We start from the raw sequence: 24,958 nt of genomic DNA, 5'->3' as shown, positions 1-24,958 counted from the left end.
AGGCTGAGCTCTAAGGATCACAGTTCAAAGACAGCTTGGGTAGGAAAGTCTGTGAAACTTTTTTTTTAAATTTTCTGCCAGTCCTAGGTCTTGAACTCAAGGCCTGGCCACTGTCCCTGATCTTCTTTTGCTCAAGGCTAGCACTCTACCACTTGAACCACAGCACCACTTCTGGCTTTTTCTGTGTATGTGGTACTGGGGAATTGAACCCAGGGCTCATGCATGCTAGGCAAGCACTCTACCACCAAGCCACCTTCCCAGCCCCTCTGTGAGACTGTTAACCATGAAAAAGCTGGAAGTGGAGCTGTAGCTGAAGCAGTAGAGTGCTGGCTTGGAGCACAAAAGCTTAGGGACAGTGCCTATGCCCAGAGTTCAAGCACCAGGATGGACACAAAAAAGTTCACCTCCTCCCTGACTGCCTTTCCTACCTGCTAACTGGCCTCTCTCCCTCCCCAGGTGCCTCGCTGGGGAGTGATTTTATAGAGCTTGGGCATCTATGCTGGGAGCAGCCTTGAGGCATGACAGAGAGGCTTGGGCATCCACAAGCCTGGCTGCCTGGTCCCAGGGGAAGTGATCGCCATCCCCTCTCTAAAGCTCCCGCGGGATCTGGCAGAGGCTGGCCCTTGGCCTGAGGCCACCTCCTAACTGGTCATCCGTCTCTGGGCCCTTCCAATCTCACTTCCGTACAGTTTCTCTGGAACTCTCTCATAGTGAATTACTGCCTTCCTTCCAGGCCTGCTTCTAGTGCCTGGCCAGACTCAAAGCATTGACTACTTTTATGTTTGCTTGATAGGTTGCATGTTTTGCTCACAGAGGTGAAGTGGCGAACCCAAAGTCTTCAGCATTTAATGGTAGAGCCCAGAGCAGAGATCAGATCAGTATAAATGGAAATCTCTCTCTCTTTATTTATTTATTAACTGTATTTTTTTTGTCTTTTCTTTTTTGGTACTGGGGATTGAACTTGCTAGGCAAGCATTTTGCCACTGAGCTACATCCCAGCCCTCATTTTTTATTTTTTTTTGTCGGTCGTGGGGCTTGAACTCTGGGCTTGGGCACTGTCCCTGTGCTTTTCAGCTCAAGGTGAGTGCTCTACCACTTGAGCTACAGTGCCACTTCCGGTTTTCTAGTGGTTTATTGGAGATAAGAATCTCACGGACTTTCCTGCCCAGGCTGGCTTTGAACCACGATCCTCAGATCTTAGCCTCCTGAGTAGCCAGGATTACAGGCATGAGCCACCAACACCCAACTTGTGTGTGTGTGTGTGTGTGTGTGTGTGTGTGTGTGTGGTATTAAGGCTTGAACACAGGGCCTGACTAATGTCTCTAAGCTTTTGCTCAAGGATAGCGCTCTATCACTTGAACTATATTTCTATTTACAGCTTTTTGGTGGTTAATTGGAGATAGGAGTCTCATGGACATTCCTGTCTGGGCTGGCTTCGAACCCTGATCCTTAAATCTTGGCCTCCTGAGTAGCTAAGATTACTCTCATGAGACACCAGTGCCTGCCAACTCAATTGGCTTTTTCAGTCTTTCCTATCATACTTTATCAATCCTGTTTCGAGTACTAAAGGGGAAAACAGAGGCAAAGAGGCACAACAGGGCAGTGGCACAGTCTGGAGCAGGTGCTGGGCCCAAGATTAGCCCAGGGCTCTGTCCTGCAGCTGTCTCTCTCCTCCTCTGTCACCTCCTCAAGATGACATTCTCTACAGATGACCAACATGGCAGTAGAATGCCAAGTAGGCACAGGGAAGGACTGTTCTCTGGCATATTCCTTCCCTCATGGCCTCATTGGCCTGCAGCCTTTCTCAAGGGCCTGTGGAAGCCGGTGCTCTGCTCTGGTCCTTTCTAGCCAGCTGTTTCTCAGTTTTACTCCAATTTCCCAGGAGTTTTCAAACTGTTCAAGCCAGGAAATTTTTCTCTGAGCAGAAGCCGAGCCCTCCAACAGACAAGAAGGTGAAAGACGCTACTGGAATCAGAGGTAGGACTCAAGGAGTCTTCTTTGCTCTCCCACCACCTTGCCCCAGCCCTGAGGGGCTCCAGGGGTAGCTTTGGAGCTCTGTGCAGTGCAGTTTGAGACTCCAGCCTCAGTTTTCTTCTCTGTAAAATGGAGGTGTGGTAGGGAGGGTAACATCTGGGGTAGAGCTCAGCACAGAGCCACTGAGCCCCGGCCCATCAGCCCTGGCTGATCCCCTCTGAGGCTTTGATGAGGGTTTCTCCCACGCTGGCTAAGTTCCTGTGGCTGCCCACTGCACAGACGTGGGCTTTGCATTTGAACCCTCCCTGGTACAGCCTGACCACCCTCTTTGGGCCCAGCAGATGTTTATTCTGGGACAGACACTAAGGTCTGTGATAGCAAGATGGCAGAGAGAGTTTCAAGTCCCTGAGTTCAAGTCCCAGGACTGCACATGCACACACACAATGTGGCCTACAGGGAGTGCTTAGACATGACAAAAGCTCTACTTAAAATAATGAAATGTAGAGCTGGGAATATGGCTTAGTGGTAGAGTGTGTGCCTAGCATGCACGGAGCCATGGGTTCGATTCCTCAGCACCACATACACAGAAAATGCCAGAAGTGGTGCTGTGGTTTAAGTGGTAGAGTGCTAGCCTTGAGCAAAAGAGGCTCAGGGACAGTGCCCAGGCCCTGAGTTCAAGCCCCAGGACTGGCAAAAATAAATAAACTGTCGGGCACCTGTGGCTCACAGTTCAAAGCCAGCCAAGGCAGGAAAATCCATGAGACTCTTATCTCCAATTAACTACCAGAAAACCAGAAGTGACAGTGCTCGCCTTGAGCTGAAGAGCTGAGGGGGGACAGCACCCAGGCTCAGAGTTCAAGCCCCACAACAGACAAAACAAACAAAACAAATGAAGAAATAAAAACAAAGTGCACATGGCTGCAGGCAGGTGAAATGGTTGGGGGGTAAGTTTGATATGGGAAAAATCCAGGATAGCTGGTAAAACACCAAAGGCTGCAGTGTGATTTAACTTGCTCAGTGAGCGACGGGCCTCAGTCTTCGGACTTGTGGAATGGGCCCGCAGGAGCCTGGGGGGAGGCTGACGGCAAGTCCAGCTGGCATAAGCTCACCCAGCTTACCTTGAGGAGCTCAGGCGCCTGCTTTTTGAGTTTCTCCATCTTCCACTCATTCTCACAGGGGTTGAGCGAGGAGGGCGGCGCGGTGCAGGAGCAGCGGCAGTCGGCCCCGGAGCTCACGGTCTCCACGGTGTAGAAGTCCTCCACCCTTGCGCGCCCGTTGCGCACCCGGCTGCAGGCGTCCTTGCTCAGCGGCCGCATGATGCACTTGCAGCGGCAGTCGGAGCCCTCTGATGTCATTCGCACCTGGTCCAAGTCCCCAAACACCTGCGGGGCGGGGGGGGGGGGGAATAGGGGGAAAGAGGAACTCCAATGAGATGTGGGCCAGGCAGAATTCAGCCTGGATGGTCTGGTGGGGTGGGTGGTAGGTATTGGTGGCAGAGACTAGAGAAGTCCTTAGAGAGAAAATATACTTATTCACTCGGTGAAAACAACCCATACAAAAACTAAACAGTGGTGGCAGGCAGATACAATGAAATATTACTCTGCCATCAAAAAGAGTGGAGTAGCTGGGGCACCGGTAGCTCACTCCTGTAATCCTTGCTACCTAGGAGGCTGAGATCTGAGGATCATGGTTCGAAGCTAGCCCAGGTAGAAAAGTCTATAAGACGCTTACCTCCAATTATCCACCTAAAAGCTGTAGCTCAAGTGGTAGAGCAGCAACCTTGAACAAAAAAGCTGAGGAAGGGCTGGGAAGGTGGCTCAGTGGTAAAGTGCTTGCCTTGCATGCCTGAGGCCCTGGGTTCGATTCCTTAGCACCACATAAGCAAAAAAAGAAAAAAAAGCCGGAAGTGGTGCTGTGGCTCAAGTGGTAGAGCACTAGCCTTGAGCTGAAGAGCTGAGGGACAGTGCTCAGGCCCAGAGTTCAAGCCCCACAACCGGACCCAACTGAGGAACAGTGACTAGACCCTCACTTCAAGCCCCAGGACCAGCACTAAAAAAACCAAGGAGTGGAGTAATAATTCATGCTGCAACAAGGATAAAATTTTAAAGCATTATACTCTGGAAGAAGCCAGCCACAAAAGCTTTCACAGTGTATATTATTTACCTGAAATATTCAGAATGGGCAAATCCACAAAGACAGAATAGAAGGAATTGGGGGGGAGGGAAGGAGAGTGATTGTTTAATGGCTACAAGGTATCTTTGGAGGGGTAATACAAATGTTCTGGAACTAGATAGTGCAACATTGTGGATGTAACAAATGTCACTTTAAAATGGTAGAGTGGGAATCCGGCACCAGTGACTCACACCTGTGATCCTAGATACTCAGGAGGCTGAGATCCAAGGATCGAGGTGTGAAGCCAGCAGGAGCAGGAAAGTCTGTGAGATGTGTATCTCCAATAAACCACTTAGAAAAAGCCAGAAGTGGACCTATGGCTCAAGTGGTAAAGCACTAGTGTTGAGCAAGAGAAGCTCAGGGACAATGGCCAGGCCTTGAGTTCAAGCCCCAGGACTTGCATCAAAAAAAAAAAGAAAAGAAGGAAGGAGGGAAGGAGAGAGGAAAATGCTTGGCTGTTAAGACTTTGGGTCTGAAATGTTTCCCGAAGGCTCACATGCTGAAGGCCCATCTGCCAGCTGATGGGCTAGGGAAGAGTCTGCCCTGCCCAATGGATTAACCCACTCTTGCACTCATAATCTGATGGCATTATTGGGAGGTGGTGGAAGCTAGGAGCTAGGGCCTGGTTGGAGGATGAGGCCACTGAGGGTATGTCCCAGAGTATATGTTACCCCTGGTCCTTTCCTCTTCCCTTCTCTCTGCTTTCTGTCCGCTGCCAGGAGCCAGGTGAGCAGCTTTCCTCCAACAGGCCCCTCTGCTGTGATGCTCTGCTTCACAAGGACTGGGAAGCAATGGAGTCAAGGAACCTTGGATGGACATCTCCATCACCCTGAGCTAGCTACATAAGCCTGATGTTGATTTTCTCAGAGATTTGTCACAGCAGAGGGGAAAAGCTGACTAACCCCCAGAAGGGTTTTGAGCAGGGATGGATCATAGCCCTGGAAGCTGGTTGGGAGGGGGGGGGGGCGGGGGTGGTGTGGTTGGATGGAAAGACAGCAATATCTATGTATATTGCAGCTGTTATGATCATGATTTGAAATCCTGAAAGGGGGAAGAGCTGTTTTTCCATGTGGATGCAGTATTAGCTGTTGGTGGGGGGGGTAGTGTTTGTTTTTTCTCTTCTACTTTTAGCAGCATGCTACAGATGAGGAAACAGCCCTGGATTCAGCAACTGAGCGGCTGCAGAGCAGCTGCCCAGAGCCTTCCTGCCTTCTCTACAGCCTTGTGGGGGCAGGAGACAGTGGGGGGGGGGAGTTGGGGGTGGGGGTTCCTGGGAACCAGTCCTCTGTCCTGGTGGTCTGCAGGTGGAATGTTCTCTAAGAACTGTGGGCCGATTCTCCCCTGCCAGCCACATTTAGGGACTCATGGGCCTTCTTCTCACTCTGCTTTGCTGGGAGCCCAGAAGATTCTGTGCCAGTGCCCTCTGTGAGCTCTGTCTTGGGGATCCACCGGGACTCTCCCCCCACCCCCACCAGCAGCGGCCTCTACCTCAGACCTCTACATTCCTTCCCTCCTCTCCTCTTCCGATGAGGTGCTATGTCCTGATGGGGGCAGCCAAGGCCCTGACACAAGCCAGGAGTCGCGGCAAGGCCTCGGCTGGCAGCCCCAGCTGTCAGGAGCGGGGGGGGGGGGGGGGGGGGGGCAGCCAACGCCAATGCCCATCCTCCTGGGCCTCCGTCCCCTCAGGGGCTGGCCTGGACGCAGCAAGGTCCCAGTGGAGAAGAGCCAGGCCCAGCTCTAATCTCAGCCCCTATGCCTCCTCCCTGTGTGCCATGATCCTATTGAGCCTCAGCGGACTCCTCTGGTGTGTGTGTGTGTGTGTGTGTGTGTATGTGTGTGTGTGTGTGTGTGTAGTGTGTGTATGTGTGTGTGTGTAGTGTGTGTGTGTGTGTGTGTGAGAGAGAGAGAGAGTGCAGACTCTGAAAATACTAAATTACTTTGCTCCCCAGGCAGTATGTGTTGCTGAAAGACCGCCCTCCTTCACACTTCGTCTTTTTCTGCCTTTGATATTACCTCTCTTGCATCAGAGAAGGCCAGAATTTTGCACAGGGTCACATAGCACAACCTGATTCCAAAGTTTGGTTTACATGGTTTCCCTCTCATGAACACCTTTAGCCTTGATCTGAAGGCTGGAGCTGCTATCAAGCAACCCAAATGTATCTTCTTCCCAAACCTGTGTCCTCCTACCCACCTGAATAAAACCGAGTCCTCATTCTAAGTATCTCCTTCCTCTGTCCCCTGATGGTCCCTCCACAGCCCCAGTCCTATGTTGGACCAACAGTAACTGCTGCCTGGACAACCAGTTGAATGGCTTCCTCTCTGGCCAGGTGCTGGTGGCTCACACCTGTAATCCTTGCTACTCTGGAGGCTGAGATCTGAGGCTTGAGGTTCAAAGTCAGCTGGACAGAAAAGCCTGTAAGACTCTTATCTCTAATTACTCACCAAAATCCTCAGTACTAGTACTAGTACCAGATAAATAAAGTCAGAAAACACTAGCACTCTGGGAGTCTCAGGACTCTTGGCTTCCTCAGGAGTGTATCTGAGCAGCTCAGGGTGATTCTTGAGTGTTCCGGGTCTGTCTGAAGGGGTTGGAGGGGCCTCCCAGTGTTGGCAGGAGGGTGGTGTAAGATTCTGAATGTAAGTGCTGGGTGCAGGGTGTGGCACACAGGCTGCTTCTCAGGGTTTTATTCTGGGGTCCCAGCCAAAGAGGGGACAGGACAAGGCCTTCCTGCAGAGAGCCGGTGGGCTCTGGTGAAATCTGGCCCAGCCTGGTGCTCTGTGGGAGGGAGAAAGACTCATGCCCAGAGCTCCAGTTCAGGAGCCTGCTTTCAATTATACCCACAAGCGGAAACTGCGGGGAGCAGGCACAGCAACACCTAAGCCCCCGGGACAGGCAGGCCTGGAACATCTGACTGGCTTAGGACACAACAGCGCCGGTCTCCACCCCCTCCCGCCCCTTGCCCTGGCTCCCCCAGGCCTCCACCTTCTCTCTAAGGCTCTTTCCCCAGGCTTAGAGGCATGCAGGAAATGAGGTACCATCAGTCCTTTCACAGATGGGAAAAATGAGATAGCCCCAGGGTGTGTGTAGGGGGGCATTGGTGCCATACCTGGATGTTTGTCCATCCACACCTCCAACCTCCAGCTGTTCAACCTTCCAGAAATAACCAGGGCAGCTGGGAGCTACCTTTAGGCAGCTTCCTCCCCTCCCCCCCTGCCCCCCCCCCCCTCCTGCCCCACTAGAAAAATCACTTCCTTAGAAGGAAACTTCAAATCCTTTTTTGGAGCATGCTGGGCATAAACACCAACTTAAAACACCATAAGCAAGGTGTGGGGGAGACCCTAAGGCGAGCTACCCATGTGTCCCTGAGGGACAGGACAGGAGAGGAGAACAAGAAGGGGGGAGGGGACGGAACTTAACCCCTTAGAGCCCCAGATCCATGTCAAAACCCAGCTGCCCCTCTACCCAGCCCAGGGTGGGCTTGGAGAGGACTAAATGGGTGGTTACTGGGAGAGACTAAGTGATAATGAAAACAGTTCTGTTTTCTGAGTCTGGCTGGGCTAAGGAATGTAGAGTAAATGCACCCATCACTTGATTTTTATTTTTCCCAGCTGGCTGAAGGGGTGCAAGGGTGAGTGAGTGTGAGTGTGTGTGTGTGTGTGTGTGCGCGCGCGCGCTGAGTTCCCCAGCTCCTGCATCCTCCCTACCCCACCAGCCCCAGCTTGCCCTGGAACCAACTAAATACCCCCCCCCCCCCAGCAAGTGTTTGGCTGACAAGGGGTTGGGTTTTCTTTGTCTTTGCTTTGTTTTGGATGTGAGCCCTTTGCACAACCCAGAGGATGCCTGAGACTACCATCCCCCCCTTTTCTACCCCTCCAACCCCCTCCACCAGCCACAACGGAAAGGCAAGAGGCGACGGGTCAGGGGTCAGGCCAGCTGGGATTTTCGGCTCACTTGCGCTCCTACCTGGGCCAAATGGACCTAAAAGGTCCAATATGGCAGGGAAATCAGGGGACGAAGTTCTTTCAGAGAGGGGAGCGGCAGCCAGAGACAGGCAGCGATGTGCCCAGCAGGCTGCCGCACCCTGTGCTCTTCACTGGCCTCCAGGCTCAACTTCCATCAGGTCATCTCTGACAGACGCCCCGAAGGGACGGCTCCCTGCTCGGTCTGCCCGCCCTGCTGGTTGGATCCTCTTTCATTCTGTGTCGCACACCCGCTCAGGACCCCGGGGATGAGACTCCATCAGCACCGCGCCGTTTACTGGGGGACCTACTCTGTGCCAGGCTTTTGATGCTGAACCCCTCGCAGGCACAGCCTCCCGAGGGTGGAGAGGAGGTGGGAAACCACCATTCCCCGCAGGTCTGCGGGCGGAGGGATGGCGGCGCGGAGAGGCCCGGCACCGGCAGAGGCGGCTGAGCCATCTGAACTCAGGTCGGCGCGACCAGGGATCAGCTCCTCCTGGCCACAGCAGAGCCGGCGCAGGCCACCCCTGGGGACACCTGGTCCTCCTGGACAGCGGAGGCCAGGCGAGCACAGACGGGCTCATCGGGGTCCCGTCCCCGGCCCGAAAGCCCCAGCCCCAAGCCTACTGCAAACCTGGGGGGGGGGGAAACCGCTGGGCAGCCGCTGCCCCACGTGGTCAGCGCCCCGTGTCCCCCCTCCCCGGTCCCCGCGCTCCGGTGAGCTCCCTCGGGGCCCCGCGCTTTAGTACCGATCCGCCCCTGGAGCCCCTTCCTCAGTCTCAAGCACCTCGTTTATCTCCAGTGCTTCTTCCCGCACACCCCCCTCGACCACGCTCCTGACCCCCGGGGCTTCCAGGCTTTGAGTCCTAGATCCGATCGCTCCTTCTCCAGAGCCTCAGTTTCCCTCCGGATGCACCCTCGTGGGCCCGCACAAGCTCAACCCACCCCCGGCCAGCCACAGCGCCCCCTGGCGTCGGGCTCCGCCGCGCAGGTCCGAGCCGCGCGCACCTCACCTTAGTATCAGCGCGTGCGGGGCCCGCCTGTAACAGCAGCAGCAGCAGCAGCAGCAGTAGCGGCAGCGGACGTCCGGCCCGTGGCGCGGGTCGGGGTAGGAAGCCGGGCACTGCCATGGCGCGACGGGCACGGCCGGCCGGGAGGGCGGCGGGCAGCACAGACGGCACCGCGAGCGCGCCGCAGCCCGCTCTGCCGCCCCGCGCGCCCCCCGCGCGCCCCCGGCCCCCGCCGCGCCGCCGGGGGCGGAGCCAGGCTGGAGGGGTGCCCGCCCCGCCCCTGCCGCCCCGCCTCCCCGCCGCCAGGGCACCCCCCCCAAAGGGACTCCGGGTGGGGTGGGGTCGGGTGGAGCTCCCTGCGCCCAAGTGCCCTGGCCACCTCTTTCTGCCTCAGTTTCCCCACTTTTTTTTAAAAGCCGGTTGGGCGTGGACCCCTCCCCCAGCCGAGCTGTCTCCCGGGGCCTCGGCCTCTTCTCTGGTGCCCCGCCCCCCCTTCCACGCTCTCGGCCTCTCAAACTCTGGAAATTTCGACGCCCCTGCCCTTACCCCACTTCTCTGCTCCCAGAAGTCGTCTAGGGGCCCCCGCATATCCCATCGCACCATGGAGATGCCTTGCTGTGGTCTCTGAGACACCCCCTCCAAAAGAAAGGAGGGGGGGGGACACTGATTTGTGTCCCAGACTTTGTTTTCTCATAGACGTGGCCCCTGGGCACCGTCTTTCTGGGCTGGAGTGGGGAGCCAGGGGCCACCAGTCCCCGTCCCCCCCCCCCGCCCCCGGCTCGGGCTCCAGCCCTGGGCCGCGGGCTCCCTCCCGAGGTTCCCTGAGCCAGCAGGGGTCCCCGGGTCCCCAGCCCGCAGCCCCCAGCTCTGCCTGCGGAACTCGTTAGAAATGCAAATCGCCCAGGCCCCACCCCACCCCCCACTCACCGAGGTTTGGGGGATGTACGTGAGTGTGTGTGTGGGGTCGGGGGGGGGGTCTTTTCACAAGCCTGGCCATTAGACTCAGGAGTTTCAGACGACTAAATCCGTTGTGAAGGGAGGCGCTTAGGACATCACCTTCGTTCTAGCTAGAGACAACTTGGAGATCGCGGGGATGGGGCTGGAGACCAGGCGTAGAGCTAAAAGGAAGGAAGGCGAGTGTACAAAGGCTGAAAGGACACACGCTACACCGGATCGGGGTCTTCAAGGAGGGCTCCAGCTGTCAAGAACTGGATCCGGAGACCCTTCCTTGAATACTTGCCTTGCCCCTGTGGATGCGCAATGTACTCTGTCCAATTATAGACAAGGTGTACTTTTCAATGCAACCAGGCAGGATTCCCTTCTCCAGCCATTTAACACTCTCCAGCCAGCTCAGGACTGGGCTGTAGGACCCGGGAAGGGGAAGGCTGCGGTCACCAAGGTAACTCTGCCCCCTGCCGGCTGTTCTCACACACTATGGGTAGTTTTTCATCCCCCCCCCCCCCCCCCCCCCCCCCCGGTCACCAGGAACCATCACATAGTCCCACAGCACCTGGAATGTCTACCAGTGTGGTCAGCTGTCGTGGGTTTCTGTGCAATGGTGGATTTGCGTGATTATTAGATAAGTATTCCTCCATGGTGAGACTCATCCCTACCCTATTCTTAGTTCTAGCCCTGTCTTGATTTATTTATTTGTATTATTATTTATTTATCTGCTTCTGGTCTCAAGACCAATCCCCTTCCCTCTGTGTGTGTGTGTGTGTGTGTGTGTGTGTGTGTGTGTGTGTGTGTGTGTGTGTGTGTGTGCTGGTTCTGGAGCTAGAACTCAAGGCCTGGGATCTGTCCAGAGAGTTTGTGCTCAAGGCTAGAGCTCTATCACTTAAGCCACAGCTCTACTTGTTTTTTGTTTTTCCTGGTCAATTGGGCGATGAGAGTCTCATGGACTCTACTGCCCTGGCTGGCTTTGAATTGTGATTCTCAAATCTCAGCCTCCTGAGTAGCTAGGCATGAGCCATCAGTGCCTGTCTTCCTTTACTCATTTTTAAATATTTTTCCTTCCTGTTCTTGTGTCTTGAGTACTTCAGGTGCTTAAAGTTTGTTTGTTTTTTAATCTTATTTTAGCTTTATTTATTTATTGACAGGGTCTTGCTCCAAGTTGTTCTTGAACTCGGGATCCTCTGCATCCTCTGCGTCAGCTTCCCAAGTGCTGGGATTATAGCCACCACACCCCTTCTTTTCTCTGTCTTTCTGAACCTGTGTCCTCATTTGTAAACTGGGGGGATGTACTGGTTTCTCAGGATTGTGAGGAGAAATGTAGAGAAATTAGAGGAAATGATCCTAGTAGGTGCTAGATTCAAAGTTGGCTTTTCAAAGGGCCTCACATTCTGAGGACAGTGTGTAGAGTGTGAGGATACACTCATTCTGCTTTTCTCAGGGCTGCGGTACTTGACTCTCTCCAGATACAGTTTCAGAAGACAGGTATCTGGGATGTGGGGGACCTCTCAGAGTAACGTTAGTAATAGGTTTAATTTGCTAGTCAGACCTTATACTAATTGATTAGCATGTATCATCTAATATTCCTATGAGGTAGTAACTACTATTTTGTATCCCTTTCAGAAAGCAGGACACTGAGGCTTAGAAGTAAATATTTCAAATGGCAGGTCTGGTTTGATTCCTTCTTTCACTCAGATAGCATGTAGCTATTTTCTGAGGCCTGCAATGAGAAAAATTTCCACCCTAGAAAGGTCACATGTGCCTGACATTGTAGAACCCAGAACCAGGGGGAAATGGCTCAGAGGACCTAGCTATCTCCCATTTCTAATGCTCAGGGCTCTGTTATTACAAAGGGCTGTCCCTGAGCGGCTCCTGCCCTTGGGGAGCTCAGAAACGGGGCGGGGGTTGGGATCTCTCATCTAGACCCCATCTCTAGTGATGAAGAAGTAACCACCCAGAGAGATCATTGCTTTCACAGTCCAGCTCAATACGGCTGTGTGGGAGCAGAGGGGACCCAGCTGTTCCTTAGTGGGAGGTATTAACGAAGGTGGCAATTGTACTGGACTTAGGAAGAACAAATTGAGCAGCCTTTCTGACTGAAGAGATGAAACCACCCATCACTCCTGGGCGATTTCATCAGAGTGTGGACAATATTGGGGTTACCTGGTTGAACGGGGTGTGAAGTTTAAACAACGTAACATTAACATTAACGTAAGTCTCTCAGAACAGCCGCTGGCACAGAGGCTGAACACGGCAGGTGAGGGAAGGGCTGTGGCAAGGAATGCGTGACCGTGTCAGGATGAGGATTTAAAGTTTATTAAGGAATCTCACGGAAAAGCAAAAGAATTGGCGGGGCGCACTTGAGAACGAGGGAGGAATAAACGGTGGGGAGGAAGTTCCAAACAAAGCCCAGGCGGAGGAGAGGCGGGCGCAGCGCCAGCGCTCCGGTTCTTTGTCTTCAAGCAGGCCAGGTAGGGCCTGAGGTGGCTGTGGTGGGGTCACTGCAGACCTACACCCCAGCAGGTCCAGAGGCCGCGCGCCACCTGGTGGCCACGGGTGGTGGAGTCCGATGGGGGCAGTGGAGAAAAATCAGGATTTCCCTGCTCCTCTCCCTCCCGAAAACCTGGGAAACTGAGGCGGGGTTGCAGGAGGGTTGGGAATCTCTCACCTAGACTGCGTCCCCAGTCTAATCCCATTTCACAGATAAGGAAAGTGTGCTGAGGTGTGTGTGTGGGGTGGGTGGGTGGGAAGACAGGCCGAATAAGGGAGCATTTTTAAAATAGAGGCATCAGGACACCTGGAGTTAAAAGACTGAAGCTTTCTTTGATGGCACCAATGGTCCGGATCTTAGTTTGCCCATCTGTCCTATGGGCCGGGAGAAAATAAAAGAGGAGGAAGAGAAAGTCTTTCCCGCCCACCCGGAGGTAAAAGGCTTTAAACACTTCCCCGGAAAGCAGAGTTGTATAGATCCATTTGCATACGAACGCAGTCACCTCCAGTTAAACTCCGTTCCTTTAATCTCCGGTCCAATTTGTCCCGCGGCCTGGGAGCAGGGCCCCGGTGAATACCTAGAAACCCCGCCTCCTGCGGCCCGCCCACAGGGCCGGGCTTCGATGCACGTGCTCACCCCGCTCCTCCTCGACCCTCCTCCTAGGACGGTCTCATTGTTGGCGCGGGGGAAGAGAAAAGGGTAGTAGGGCACTCTGACTTTAATAGTTCACAGTAGAGAGAAGAGCTTGAAGCAACCTTTTGTTAAATGGTTATTAAAAGTCCTATCAGAGCTCGTGGTATTGATAGGCCTCTGTTTCGTTCGGCTCAAAGCGTCCCCATCCTACCTGTTACCCCCTTCAATTGGTAGAGTCCTGCGTGGCCGGCCTCGTCCGGAGGACTCCAATTCCCAGAGTGCCTTGCAGGTCCTGGCGTGGCGGCGGCGCGTGACGTCAGGGGAGGGAGCTGGCCAGTGCTGAGGGGGCGCGGCGCAGAGGGGCGCGGAGCCCGGCGGCTCGGGGCCCCAGAGCGCGCCGTGGCCGGGAGCCCGCCGGCCCCTGACAGCCCCCTCCCCCCGGTGGACGACGACGAGGGCGCCGGTCATGGCGGAGCAGCGAACTCGGTGCGGGCGCTGAGGACCGGCGCATGGAGCGGGACGAACGGCCGCCTAGCGGAGGGGGAGGCGGCGGGGGCTCGACGGGGTTCCTGGAGCCGCCCGCCGCGCTCCCTCCGCCGCCACGCAACGGTGGGTGAGGGGCCTGAGCAGCCTGGGCCGGGCGAGGACCGGCCTCCAGTCCCGCTCTGCCCCCATCGGCGGTCCCCCTCCCCTCAGCCTACTCTCGCCCCGGGAACCCGCTGCGCGGACTTCGCCCCGGTCCCGCGGACGGCCCTCTCCCTCGCGGGACGCTCTCGAGGCGGGCTCCCCCCTCCCCCGTTGCCTTGGGCGCGGACCCTCCCTCCGCCCGGTTCCCTCGGCTTCACCTCCCCCTCCCTCCGGTCCCCTCGGCGAAGGCCTTCCCTCCTCCCCACCCCCCCGCCCGCCCCCGCAGCCCCCGTAACCCCCACCCCTGGCGGACCTCTCTTTCCCTCCCCTGCCCCTCGACGCGCTTCCAACCCCACCCACGCGGCGGGGCAGAGTGCCTAGCGCCTGCCCTTCTTCCTCCATCCCGGGGTCCCCCCCACGCCGCCTCCCTCGCTTCCCTTGGTCCTGCGGACCCGACGCCACACCCTGCCCTTACCTTTTTAGATCGTTTTTCTTCTCCGCAAGCCCCGCATTTCCTCATCCAGCGAGTTGCCCCCCCCCCCGCCCGCCCCGTGTTTTCCCTTTTCGGACCTCTTAATGGCCCTGCCCCCCCCTCACCTTCCGATCCCCCGCGATCTCCTGCCTGCCTCCACCCCTGCTCAGTCCTGCCCAGCCAGGCGACTTTCTGCTGGCTCAGGTCTCCCAAGCCGGACCCGGACTCGGGGACACCTGCCTCTTCCCGGCTTCTGCCGGCACGTCCCGGTCCGCACTTGTCCAGCCTCGTCCTCTTCCTTCCTGCCCGTGTCCAGGACCCCAGGCGTCGGGAATTCCTCACCTGGCCGAGCCTTTTCCTGTCTCTTCCCCCCGCCCCCCCCTGCTCTGGTCCGGGCCGGGTCCTCAGGTTCCTTCGGGCCTGGCTCGCCCTCCTCCCCTCTCGTCCTCCCCTTCCCGCGGGGTGTTTTATTTGTATCTGTTTGATATTTTCCCTCTCGGTGTTTGCAGCGGAATGTTTTTATTGGTAACGCGTAAGGAGCTTTTGTGAGGTCGTAAAAGGTGAACTTTTGAACTTGGAAAGCGCCCTGGAGCAATTAGCGCAGGCGATAGCCCCGGGAGGGCTGCTTTACAAAGGGTGCTCGGCCCGGCCGGCAAACGCTCCCGCGGCAAACCCGATTTATTTATTTATTTGCCCTGCCTTCCACCTTTCACGTCTCATTTCCGAATAAAGGGTAGGCTCTCGGAGATCCGCGCCTCCTCCTCTCTCTGCGCCATAAACTCGCAATTCTCAGAAAGATCTAGGACCGAACAGTGACTAACAAGTAACAGATTTCAAATTGAATGCAAACACCCGGGACAGTTAGGAGGCACTAAAAATTAATTGCTTTGGCGAGAAGTTTCTCAATCAGGACAGTAACCTGGCAGGTGTGAGGAAAGTAACCTGAAAACAGGTCACTTGGGCGTTCAGTTTTTGAATGAATGAGAAGCTACAGGAGGAAAGAAATCTAGGTCGAATCCGCGCTTGCATAAGTTTATTAACTTTTATTGTTAATTCAATACGTCTGTTCTGTTCCAATCCTGTTCAGGGAAAAGTGTTTAGAAGAGAGCCTGGTTACTTTAGTTTGATGTTTATCAAATAGTGAGATCTTCTAAGCCCTTGCTCTTTTTTACAGATGTGTATGATGTGTGGTGTCTGGGTGGCTACGCCGCCCGTTGAGGTGCCTTCTGAGACTTTCCGAATGTGAGCATGTTTGAAATCAATAAAATTCCCTGTCACAAAGGAAAAGGCAGGAGTTCAGTTAGGATAGAAGGAAATAGTATAGGAACAAAGGATTTCTTTAATGCTTTCAACCTCTAAAGCCTACTTGGTGTGATTTGATTTTGTATTAATTGGTGAAGGTTGTAGATCACAATCTAAAATTTATCACGGTGGTTCTTTTTTTTTTAACATAAGCTACAGATATATTTTACAACAATTTATTAGGGTGTATATTTCCATAATGTCTTATGTATGAGTACTTCCCTTTACCCACCTATGCATATAATGTAGATGACAGATTTTACTGCAGATATCACTTTCAGTTCTTCTTGAGAATATTATTGTAAAGGAAGCCAAAGAAAAATGCATTTTTATTAATTATTCATTAATACATTTTCAAGACCTCAATGGCAATTTTAACTCTTAATCAGATTTCTCTTTCATAGTCTCTCATCTCCTGAACTGGTCTGATCCACTTAAAAGAATCCATTTAGGCTAACATATATTTAGTATTTTACATCAGTTTGAGTTAATGATACAAATATATATATATTTTTTTTCTGCTGAAAACACATGGGAACTTTTGACAGGTTAATAAGCTTAACTGTGCATATTGTTGTGGGATATTTTACTTTTTAGTGTAAATAGAATTGTATAGTGTTTCACAGGTTTTTTTAGTACTTATTAATGTCACAGAACTATCAAAAATTGCTTTTTGAATAATGACCACATTTTTTCTTGTTTTTTCTTCCTAATATGTTTCTCTAGAGGTAAATGAAACTGCTTAATTTGTGTAGCCAGGAAAACAAAAACACCTAACTTTTCATTCAGCCACAAATTTCCATTTTGCATGAAGTATTTACAAGAGATGTTATCTAGGTAGAAGGTCTTTGGTCTGTGTCATGAAGAAAGAAACTGGAGGTGGAATTTTAGAAATGTTTCCTGCCGGAAACGCCATTGATGCTGAATTTACAGTCCTTTAAATGTTTTTTATGATTCCATCAGAACAGAGTTGTTAGCCTTTTTGATGCACTATCACCCTTCCAGGAATTCCCTGTGCTGACTGTGCTCTTTTCAGTTGTTGCTTATAGGTTTTCATAACAAACATGAACTCATTTAGTCCTGATGAGGATTGCTCCCTTTTGGGAGTTCAGAAAGAAGATGAATGATTTGAGGAAGCTTATGCTGAGTCTTGTGTTTGTTCTTTTTATTTTAAGAGAGTAAGGGATAGACTTTTAAATATTTAAAGCAAAAGACAGTTATAAGCCTTTATAAGTAACTAGAAACACATTTTATGTAATTACACATTAGTGAAAATTAGTCCCCTAAGTAATATGTCATTTTCCTGCTATGAGTGTAACACAAAATGTTCCTGAAAATAAGTTAGCAGGTATTTCCCATGACAACTTAAATTCTCAGTTCTTTGACTTTAAAAATTAGTTCTTCATTAACCTAGAATTTTCTACTTTTGTTTTTATTTTTTAAAACCTATTCTAGTACTTAAATATACAACACAAGGGTTTTCTTTAGAAGTTTCTGTAATCTCCAGGGATTACTGAAAGGCCAAAATGAACAGATCCATTCACTGGTAATTTTCAAAAGCTGAGTTGGGAGATAGCTACATTTCCAATATGTGATGTCCAGTTAGCCAATTCTGAGCATTTCTGCTTCATATTACCGTGATATGATCATGAAATGCTCCTAAATCATAATTCATATAAATTAATTTGAAGCCTGAATTCTGTGGCATAAATGTATATGCCTGTGCCTGTGTTAACATGTGAAAAGGAATTAGGAGGTAAACTAATGAAAAAAATAATTAAACTGGTGGCAAATTTCCAAAACTGTGCCCACACCATGCATTTTAATATTGTATTTATAATATATAAAGTAGGATAGTGAAAGTGCCTTATTTTCTGTATAAACCAGATTCAGGTCATCTGTATGTCAGAGTGAAAAAAAAAGTTCTGAATCAACAGATAAACAGATGTCAGTTTCAACAAAGAATAATTGTCTTTGAAACAACTTTAAACTGGAGATAACTATCTAGTATGTCCTCATAGACAGTGATCTGAAATCAGTTCTTTGTAGTATTTTGAAAATGTTTCCCAAACTGAAATATTTTTTCACTCAAGGCTGGTTCTTTACCACTTGAGCCACATCTCTACTTCCATCAAATTTTCCTTTTTTTTTTTTTAATAATTACTTGTTATAGAGGTGATTTACAGACAGATTACAATTATGAGTCAGGTAATGAGTACATTTCTTTTCAAACAGTGTCTTCAGTTCCCTCATTTTCTCCTAGTCCCTCAACTTTTATATTCTTAAGGCTAGCTTAAAAACAAATTTTTGCTTAAGTCAATTTCTAATAGACTTATGAATGCCTTTGATTGATACTTGAAGTTCAGAACTACTAAATGGCTAAAAATCTTCAAGAAGGGACTTCATACTTAACCAGGTAACTCTGTTCTGGGTATTGAGCTTTTTAGAGCTTCAGTGTCAGATTCATCTGAACTTAATCCTCAAAAAAATGCACAAAAATCTCTGGGTCAAGCTGTCTTCTGTTTATTAATGTTTTCCAATATAGTCTGACTTTATGAAAAATATTCAGGTGTTTAGCTTGCAAGTAATGAAAAAGTAGAAAAAGAATTCCGTGTGAGCTGCCTAGTCTACTTTTTTCCATTGTTGTTTAGAGAGAACTCTATTTGAAAGAATAAAAGTATTTCCTTGTTCTTTATACCTGAAGACATACTGTTAACCAGCAGCCTTTCTAGAGCACCTTCCCAAGAAATAGATTTTTTTTAATGCGTCTAGATAAATTTATTTAAGACTTTACTAGTGTACCCAGTAATTTTAATTAACAGTGATTCAGTCTGAGAGGGGACCAGGATTTCCTCAGCTGGCTGCCCAGGAACTGAATTGCATTTTTCCCCCACCCCTAGCTACATGAATCTTTTGATCTGGAAGCTACAGTGGTTTTGCGAAAATAGCGTAGTTTGAGCATCTTGGAATTTTTTATGCTTTCAATTTTTTGCATTTATAGGAATAATTGAACCCTCAAACTTTTATCTTGATGGAAGCAAGCTGGTTGAATATACATTTAAGTAGAAAACTTAAAAACAGGCTTTTTTGGTTTTGCTTTAATATTTTCAAAAGATAGCTTTTGTGCAGGAGAAAAACCTTTTATTCAAAGCAGTTTATATAATCTTGAATGGAGAAATACAAATTTTTATGTTTCTTATGCTTTAAGGATTAACTTTACAAAGTATCTTCAAATGATGAACTTGTTTGAGTCCAAATTGCAAGCTTATATCATTAAGTTTCTTTACACGAGAGAAACTATTCAAGGATAAACCACTGATGGAAGTATAGGGTGTTTTTCTGTTTTCTGAACTGGTTGTTGCTTTAAGTTGGTATAAATTCTGGTTGTTAGCAAGTCAGTTGGCAGATGTAATGTTTCCAGAACCAGTTTCCTGGGCAGCAACATGTAATTATTTGGGAAACAAATCGGAGCATTTGATTTGAAGATACACATTGTGAGTGGTTTAAACTAGCTGATTGGCTTTACTTTCATTGTTAAAGATGTCATAGGAAATAATTTGATATGATAGTAATAGAAGGAACTGTTAGAATAACAAGCTGTAGGACATTGGAACTGTACTTCTGGGATATTAGCAAAGAATGAGCAACCATTTGTGTTGAAAGCAACATAATTAAATATATTAGAAAATAGTAACTTCAAGAGAATAATTTGGAGAGCAAGAAATGTACAACAAAATTACTCATGAGGAATAAGTAGGTAGCTGCCTCAGCTTTTTTTTTTGGGGGGGGGTCAGTCATGGGGCCTGAACTCTGGGCCTGGGCACTGTCCCTCAGCTCTTCAGCTGTAGACTAGCACTCTATCACTTGAGCCTCAGCCCCACTTCTGGCTTTTTCTTCTTATGTGGTGCTGAGGAATCAATCCGAGGACCTCCTGCATGCAAGGCAAGCACTCTACCACTGAGCCACCTTCCCAGCCCCCTCAGCTTATTTTTAACAACTTTTATTTGATAGAATCATGGAATTTTACATCTTTTTGAAAAGCACTCCAGAGGTCTTGAGTGGGTTCCACCTCTTCCAGTGCCAAAATTTCTGTAGTTTGTATTGAAGAAGGTAATTCATGAAACTTCCTGTCTTATTTTACCTATGGTACTTAGTTGAGACATACCTGATAAAGATTAATGAAAGAGCTGGCCACCAGTGCCTCATGCTTATAATCCCAGCTATACAGGAGGCTGAGATCTGAAAATCACGGTTCAGAACAGCCTAAGCAGGAAAGTCCATGAGACTCCTATCTCCAATTAACCACCAGAAAACTGGAAGTGGTGCTGTGGCTCCAGTGGTAGAGCACTCATCTTGAGCTGAAGAGCTAAGAGAGAGCACCAGGCCCAGAGTTCAAGCCCCACAACTGACCAAAAAAAAAAAGATTCATGAAACATTTCAGTAAAGTATGTTAAAATGAAGTATAGACTGATTCAGTGAAGGGAACAAACTTCACTATATCTAGTTTTTCTTGGTGTGTGTGTGTGCCCATCTTGTTGCTGTCCTTGAGCTTTTTTTTGCTCAAGGCTAGCACTCTACCACTTGAGCTACACCTCCACTTCTGGCCTTTGGTGGTTAATTGGAGATATGAGTCTCAGACTTTACTGCCAGGCTGGCTTTGAACCATGATACTCAGCTCTCAGCTTCCTAGGTAATTAGTATCATAGGCATGTGTCACTAGCTCCCAGCTTCTAGTTTTCACTGTAAAAATAATTCTGTTCAATTTTTGTGTTTATTTCGATCCTGAAGCTATATCACCTAAAAGAATTAGAACTTTTTTTTTTTTTTTTCCATTCTGGGACTTAGACTTTGGGCCTGGGTATTCCTGAGCTTCTTTTGCTCAAGGCTAGCACTCTACCATTTGAGTCACGGTTGCCACTTCTGGCCTTTTCTGTGTATGTAGTACTGAGGAATCGAACCCAGAGCTTCATGCATGCAAGGCACTTAAGTACTCTAACCACTAAGCCACATTCCTAGCCCTAGATTTTCTTAGACTGTTTTTGTCTATTCCTGGTTCAGATACAATTTTTTTCTCAATTACATTTTACTTCAATTTATGTAATTAAGTTTCTTTTTGTCACAAGAGAAAGGACACTGCTGTGTAGTCTTAAATATACTTTGGTTTCTTCATTTCTTGCCTTTTAAATAAGTAAGCAAATAGTTAAAAAGAAATAGAATACTCAGTTGGACTGAAAATTTGCTGTCATTCACGTTTATTTTTTGGCTGGTAGCAGGGCTTGTACCAGAGCCTTGAGCTTGTTCAGATTGCTTGCTCAGCTGATGCTTTACCACTTGAGCCATGTACTGTTGATCCAGTACTGTTTATCTGCTGGTTATTTTGGAGATGTAATCTCACAGACTTTTTTACCCTGGCTAGCTTTGAATCTTGATCCTCTAAATCTTAGCCTCCTGAGTAGCTAGGATTGTAAGTGTGAGCTATCAGCATCTGGGTTTCATTTATCATTTCTTGATTATTTATTACTAAGTGGTTTCAGACTTAATCAATCTTTTCTCATTAAATTCTTAAGTGTTTTTCCACAGTGCTTCTTTTTTTTTTTTTGGGTCTGGTCGTGGGACCTGAACTCTGGGCCTGGGCGTTGTCCCTCAGCTCTTCAGCTCAAGGCTAGTGCTCTATCACTTTGAGCCACAGCGCCACTTCTGGCTTTTTTCTTTTTGCTTAGGTGGTGCTGAGGAATCGAACCCAGGGCCTCAGGCATGCAAGGCCTCTATTACTGAGCCACCTTCCCAGCCCTTTCCACAGTGCTTCTAAGTGATGCTGAGACCACTTACTGTGCTCTACAGGGCAAATTCTTCATTATAATATCAAGATATTGCCGGGCGCTGGTGGCTCACGCCTGTAATCCTAGCTACTCAGGAGGCTGAGATCTGAGGATCGCGGATCAAAGCCAGCCCAGGCAGGAGAGACCGTGAGACTCCTATCTCCAATAAAACCACCAGAAAACCAGAAGTGGCGCTGTAGCTCAAGTGGTAGAGCACTCGCCTTGAGCTGAAGAGCTGAGGGACAACGCCCAGGCCCAGAGTTCAAGCCCCACGACCAACAAAAAAAAAAAAAAAAAAAGATATTAGTCTTTTTTACCCAGTTGATATTTGTACTGACATTCACAAAAGCCATAGCGAGTAAAAACTGCTGAAACCTTAGTGTAAATTAAGCCATCAAAAAATAAATTAAAGGTATTGTGTTCTTGACCTCTATGTATTTATTTTGGATAAAGTTCTGGAGATCTAGTCTCAACAAAAACAAGGACAGCAGCTGGTCATGGTAGCCATATCTATCATCCCAGTAATGAGGCTAGTGTAAATAGAAGGATAGAGGTTTAGCCTGGTCCTGACAAAAATGGAGACCTTATTGAAAACAATAACTGAGGGTCTGGGTGCTAGTTACAAGCTACTGAGGAGGCTGAGATCTGAGGATCCAGGTTTGAAGCCAGCCCTGGCAAACAAATGCCACAGAGTCTTATCTCCAATTAATCATCAGAAAACTGGAAGTGGAGGTGTGGGTTAAGTGGTAGTGAGAGAAAAAGAGCTAAGTAAGACCATGAGGTATTCTTTCTCTCTCTCCTTCTCCCTCTCTCTCTCTCTCTCTCTCTCTTTTTTTAAAAATTTTTTGGGTCCGGTTGTGAGGCCTGAACTCTGGGCCTGGGCGCTGTCCCTCAGCTCTTCAGCTCAAGGCTAGCGCTCTACCACTTGAGCCACAGTGCCACTTCCGGCTTTTTTCTTTTTGCTTATGTGGTGCTGAGGAATCGAACCCAGGGCCTCAGGCATGCAAGGCAAGCGCTCTACCACTGAGCCACCTTCCCAACCCCTCATTCTGTCTTTCTTTCTCGTTCTCGCTCTCTTGCTCTCGCTCTCTCCCTCCCTCTCTCCCCCAACACACACAGAGTGTAAAATGTGCTGGAGGCATAGCTCAAGAAGAAAATAAGCCCTTGAAAAAGCAGTAAAAAATGAGTAGGTTTTGTAAAATCTCAGTCATTGAGCACAAGTGCTATTGGTTTTCTGTGTGATGAAATAGGAAAACACAAAGCATATCTGATGAATACTAATTCACTAAATCATGTGCTTATGTGATTATGTTGTTAGCTGAACTAGCTATAGTTCACCGCCATACTTGAAAGAGCAGTTGACATACTATGATTTGGGTATTTGGTAGACCATTTTTTTCTCCTAAAAAAAATGAACAGTAGATCTGTTAAAGAAAACGTAACAAATATTTGTTTTCAGTGATGAAAATTTGAGCTTTCACATGACATAATTTTTGAAAAAAAAATTTTTTTTGGTCAGTTGGGGGGCTTGAACTCAGGGCCTGGGCGCTGTCCCTGAACTCTTCAGCTCAAGGCTAGTGCTCTACCACTTGAGCCACAGCACCATTTCCAGTTTTCTGAGTGGTTTATTAGAGATAAGAGGCTCACAGACTTTTCCTGCCAGGGCTGGCTTTGAACCAATATCCCCAGATCTCAGCCTCCTGAGTAGCTAGGATTACAGGCGTGAGCCACCAGCGTCCAGCCTAATTTTTGGAATCTTGTACATGCTTCTGTGAGGTTGTCAGCTTCCCAATACTTAAGCTTTCTGCACTTTTTTTGTGCCAGGGTTGCCACTCAACCATTTGTGCCAACACTTCACTGCCAGCTTTTTGCTCGTTAAAGATATGTCACACAGACTTTTTCTGCCTGAGCTACCTTTAAACTGTGAGGCATCAACTTGCAGCTGAATAAAAGCTTTTCCGGGATAGTTGGTGATTTTTGGTGTGATTTTTGGTATTGCATCATTTTGAACATATCACACTATGTATTATTTCCCCCAAACACCTATTGATGTGTTTTTACCCAGCAAAAAGAAGCCCACTTAACCTGCAAAAAAGTGAGGCTGGAGGTGTGACTTGAGGTGTAAAGTACCAATTGAACAACCACCCCACCAAACCTTAGTATAGGGAAAAAAACCCCAAAGCACATATGTTTATGTATCACACCATACTGATTGGAGAAACAGGAGAATGTAGTTGCTACAATTAGTTGGAAATTGAAGAGGTAAGCAGAAATGTAAAACACTTTTAATTTATTTTTTATTGGAAAATGTAATTAATATATAACATGCAATGGATATTATTATATTTAAGTTAATACTAAGTACTTTAATTTTTCAGTTTTATTTTCCAATGTGGTAAGAACTGATAAATTCACCTCAAGACCAGCTCTTTGAGTCTTCATACTTCTCAATAGTAAGAGTTTTGATAGCACTCCAACCAAAATAGAGGAGACCTGTGATCTCAGTGAACTAGTTTACTGTCTAAGAAAATAGTGACTTCATTAGATGGCGATTATATTAGTATTTGGTTATTTGAGTATCTCTTTTTCTCTTAATTTGAAACAGAGTCTACCTGTGTGTGGCTCAGGTTGGCCTGCAACTTTGGATGCTCCTTTCTCAGCTGTTGGTTTTACAGATGTGTGGTATTGCACCCAGTTTGGGTTTTATTTTTCTTTCCCTTTTCCTCCCCTCCATAATGGAGTTTCTCTTTCCCAGAAATGAATGCCTGTTATTTTAAGTTTTATTTGATTTCGACTGGGTGAAATATGTCATAGTTCAGCTTCACTGATCTCTTATAAACCTTTTACCTGCTATATGAAGCCTGTTGCTTGATTGTAATTATCTTGTTTTCCAACAGGACCATTTTCGTCACCGAGAATAGACTGGCACTAATTGGTGGAACTAAATCTAACCTCATGAAAATATTTCACTAAGATTCATTGCTATAGGAATAGTAAAATACTTGAGGTTAAAAAAAAAAAAAGCCCTTCATCAACATTAGCTTGCTTGTTTGCTTTCCTTAGGGATTTCGGGCTTTCTCTAGTTCTTTTTAAAGTTGGGATTCTGGCAGTGTAGATTGGTTTGCTTTCAACCTGGTTTTCACTGAGGTGGTAATAAAGTCTGTATAGAAGAATCTCTTCTGGTGTAAGAATACCTTTTCCTAGTGTGAGTAACATTTTAGTGTAAGTCAATTACTGTGTTGTTAAAGAGGGATTTACTCCTCCTGACACTCATTGTGTGTGTGTGTGTGTGTGTGTGTGTGTGTGTGTGTGTGTGTGTGTGTGTGTGTGTGTGTGTCGGGGGGGGGAGCTTGCTGGCTGAAGAAATGTCACATAACCATGTGAATAACAGTAAGGAGTCAGGCGAAGCTTGTGGGGGACGGGACGATGAAAGATAGGTGGGATATTTGGGGTTCCTTCTCACAGCTCTGTAATTACCTTGATGTTCTTGAGGTTTTGAATGTACCTTTTAAATGTTTTTTTTTATTCTCTGTAGGGACTGAAGAAT

The 24,958-nt window shown here is 48.6% G+C and overlaps 2 protein-coding genes across 4 annotated transcripts in view; one reads left to right on the top strand and one right to left on the bottom strand.

Annotated features, from left to right (window-relative positions):
• Olfml2a (olfactomedin like 2A) overlaps positions 1–9,255 on the bottom strand; it is a 29,764-nt gene extending 20,509 nt beyond the window's left edge. The window contains exons 1-2 of one of the 2 annotated variants that reach the window (XM_070013388.1): positions 9,120–9,255; positions 3,093–3,356 (exon numbers count right to left, since the gene is read on the bottom strand). In XM_070013388.1, coding sequence (XP_069869489.1) covers positions 3,093–3,356; positions 9,120–9,236 — 381 coding nt within the window. In that variant the 5' untranslated portion in view covers positions 9,237–9,255. Of the gene's footprint in view, positions 1–3,092; positions 3,357–7,253; positions 7,282–9,119 lie in introns of those variants that run through there. The other variant, XM_070013392.1, reaches the window with a different exon arrangement.
• Positions 9,256–13,476: 4,221 nt separating this feature from the next.
• Positions 13,477–24,958, top strand: part of Nr6a1 (nuclear receptor subfamily 6 group A member 1) — a 182,872-nt gene continuing 171,390 nt past the window's right edge. The window contains exon 1 of one of the 2 annotated variants that reach the window (XM_070013372.1): positions 13,477–13,800. In XM_070013372.1, coding sequence (XP_069869473.1) covers positions 13,701–13,800 — 100 coding nt within the window. In that variant the 5' untranslated portion in view covers positions 13,477–13,700. The remainder of the gene's footprint in view (positions 13,801–24,958) is intronic. The other variant, XM_070013378.1, reaches the window with a different exon arrangement.

This window comes from Dipodomys merriami, unplaced genomic scaffold (genome assembly GCF_024711535.1).
Source record: "Dipodomys merriami isolate MVZ:Mamm:240054 unplaced genomic scaffold, mDipMer1.0.p SCAF_11, whole genome shotgun sequence".
NCBI lineage: Eukaryota > Metazoa > Chordata > Mammalia > Rodentia > Heteromyidae > Dipodomys > Dipodomys merriami.
Note: the sequence above shows the minus strand (reverse complement) of the source record. Positions and strands in the feature narration are given on the sequence as shown.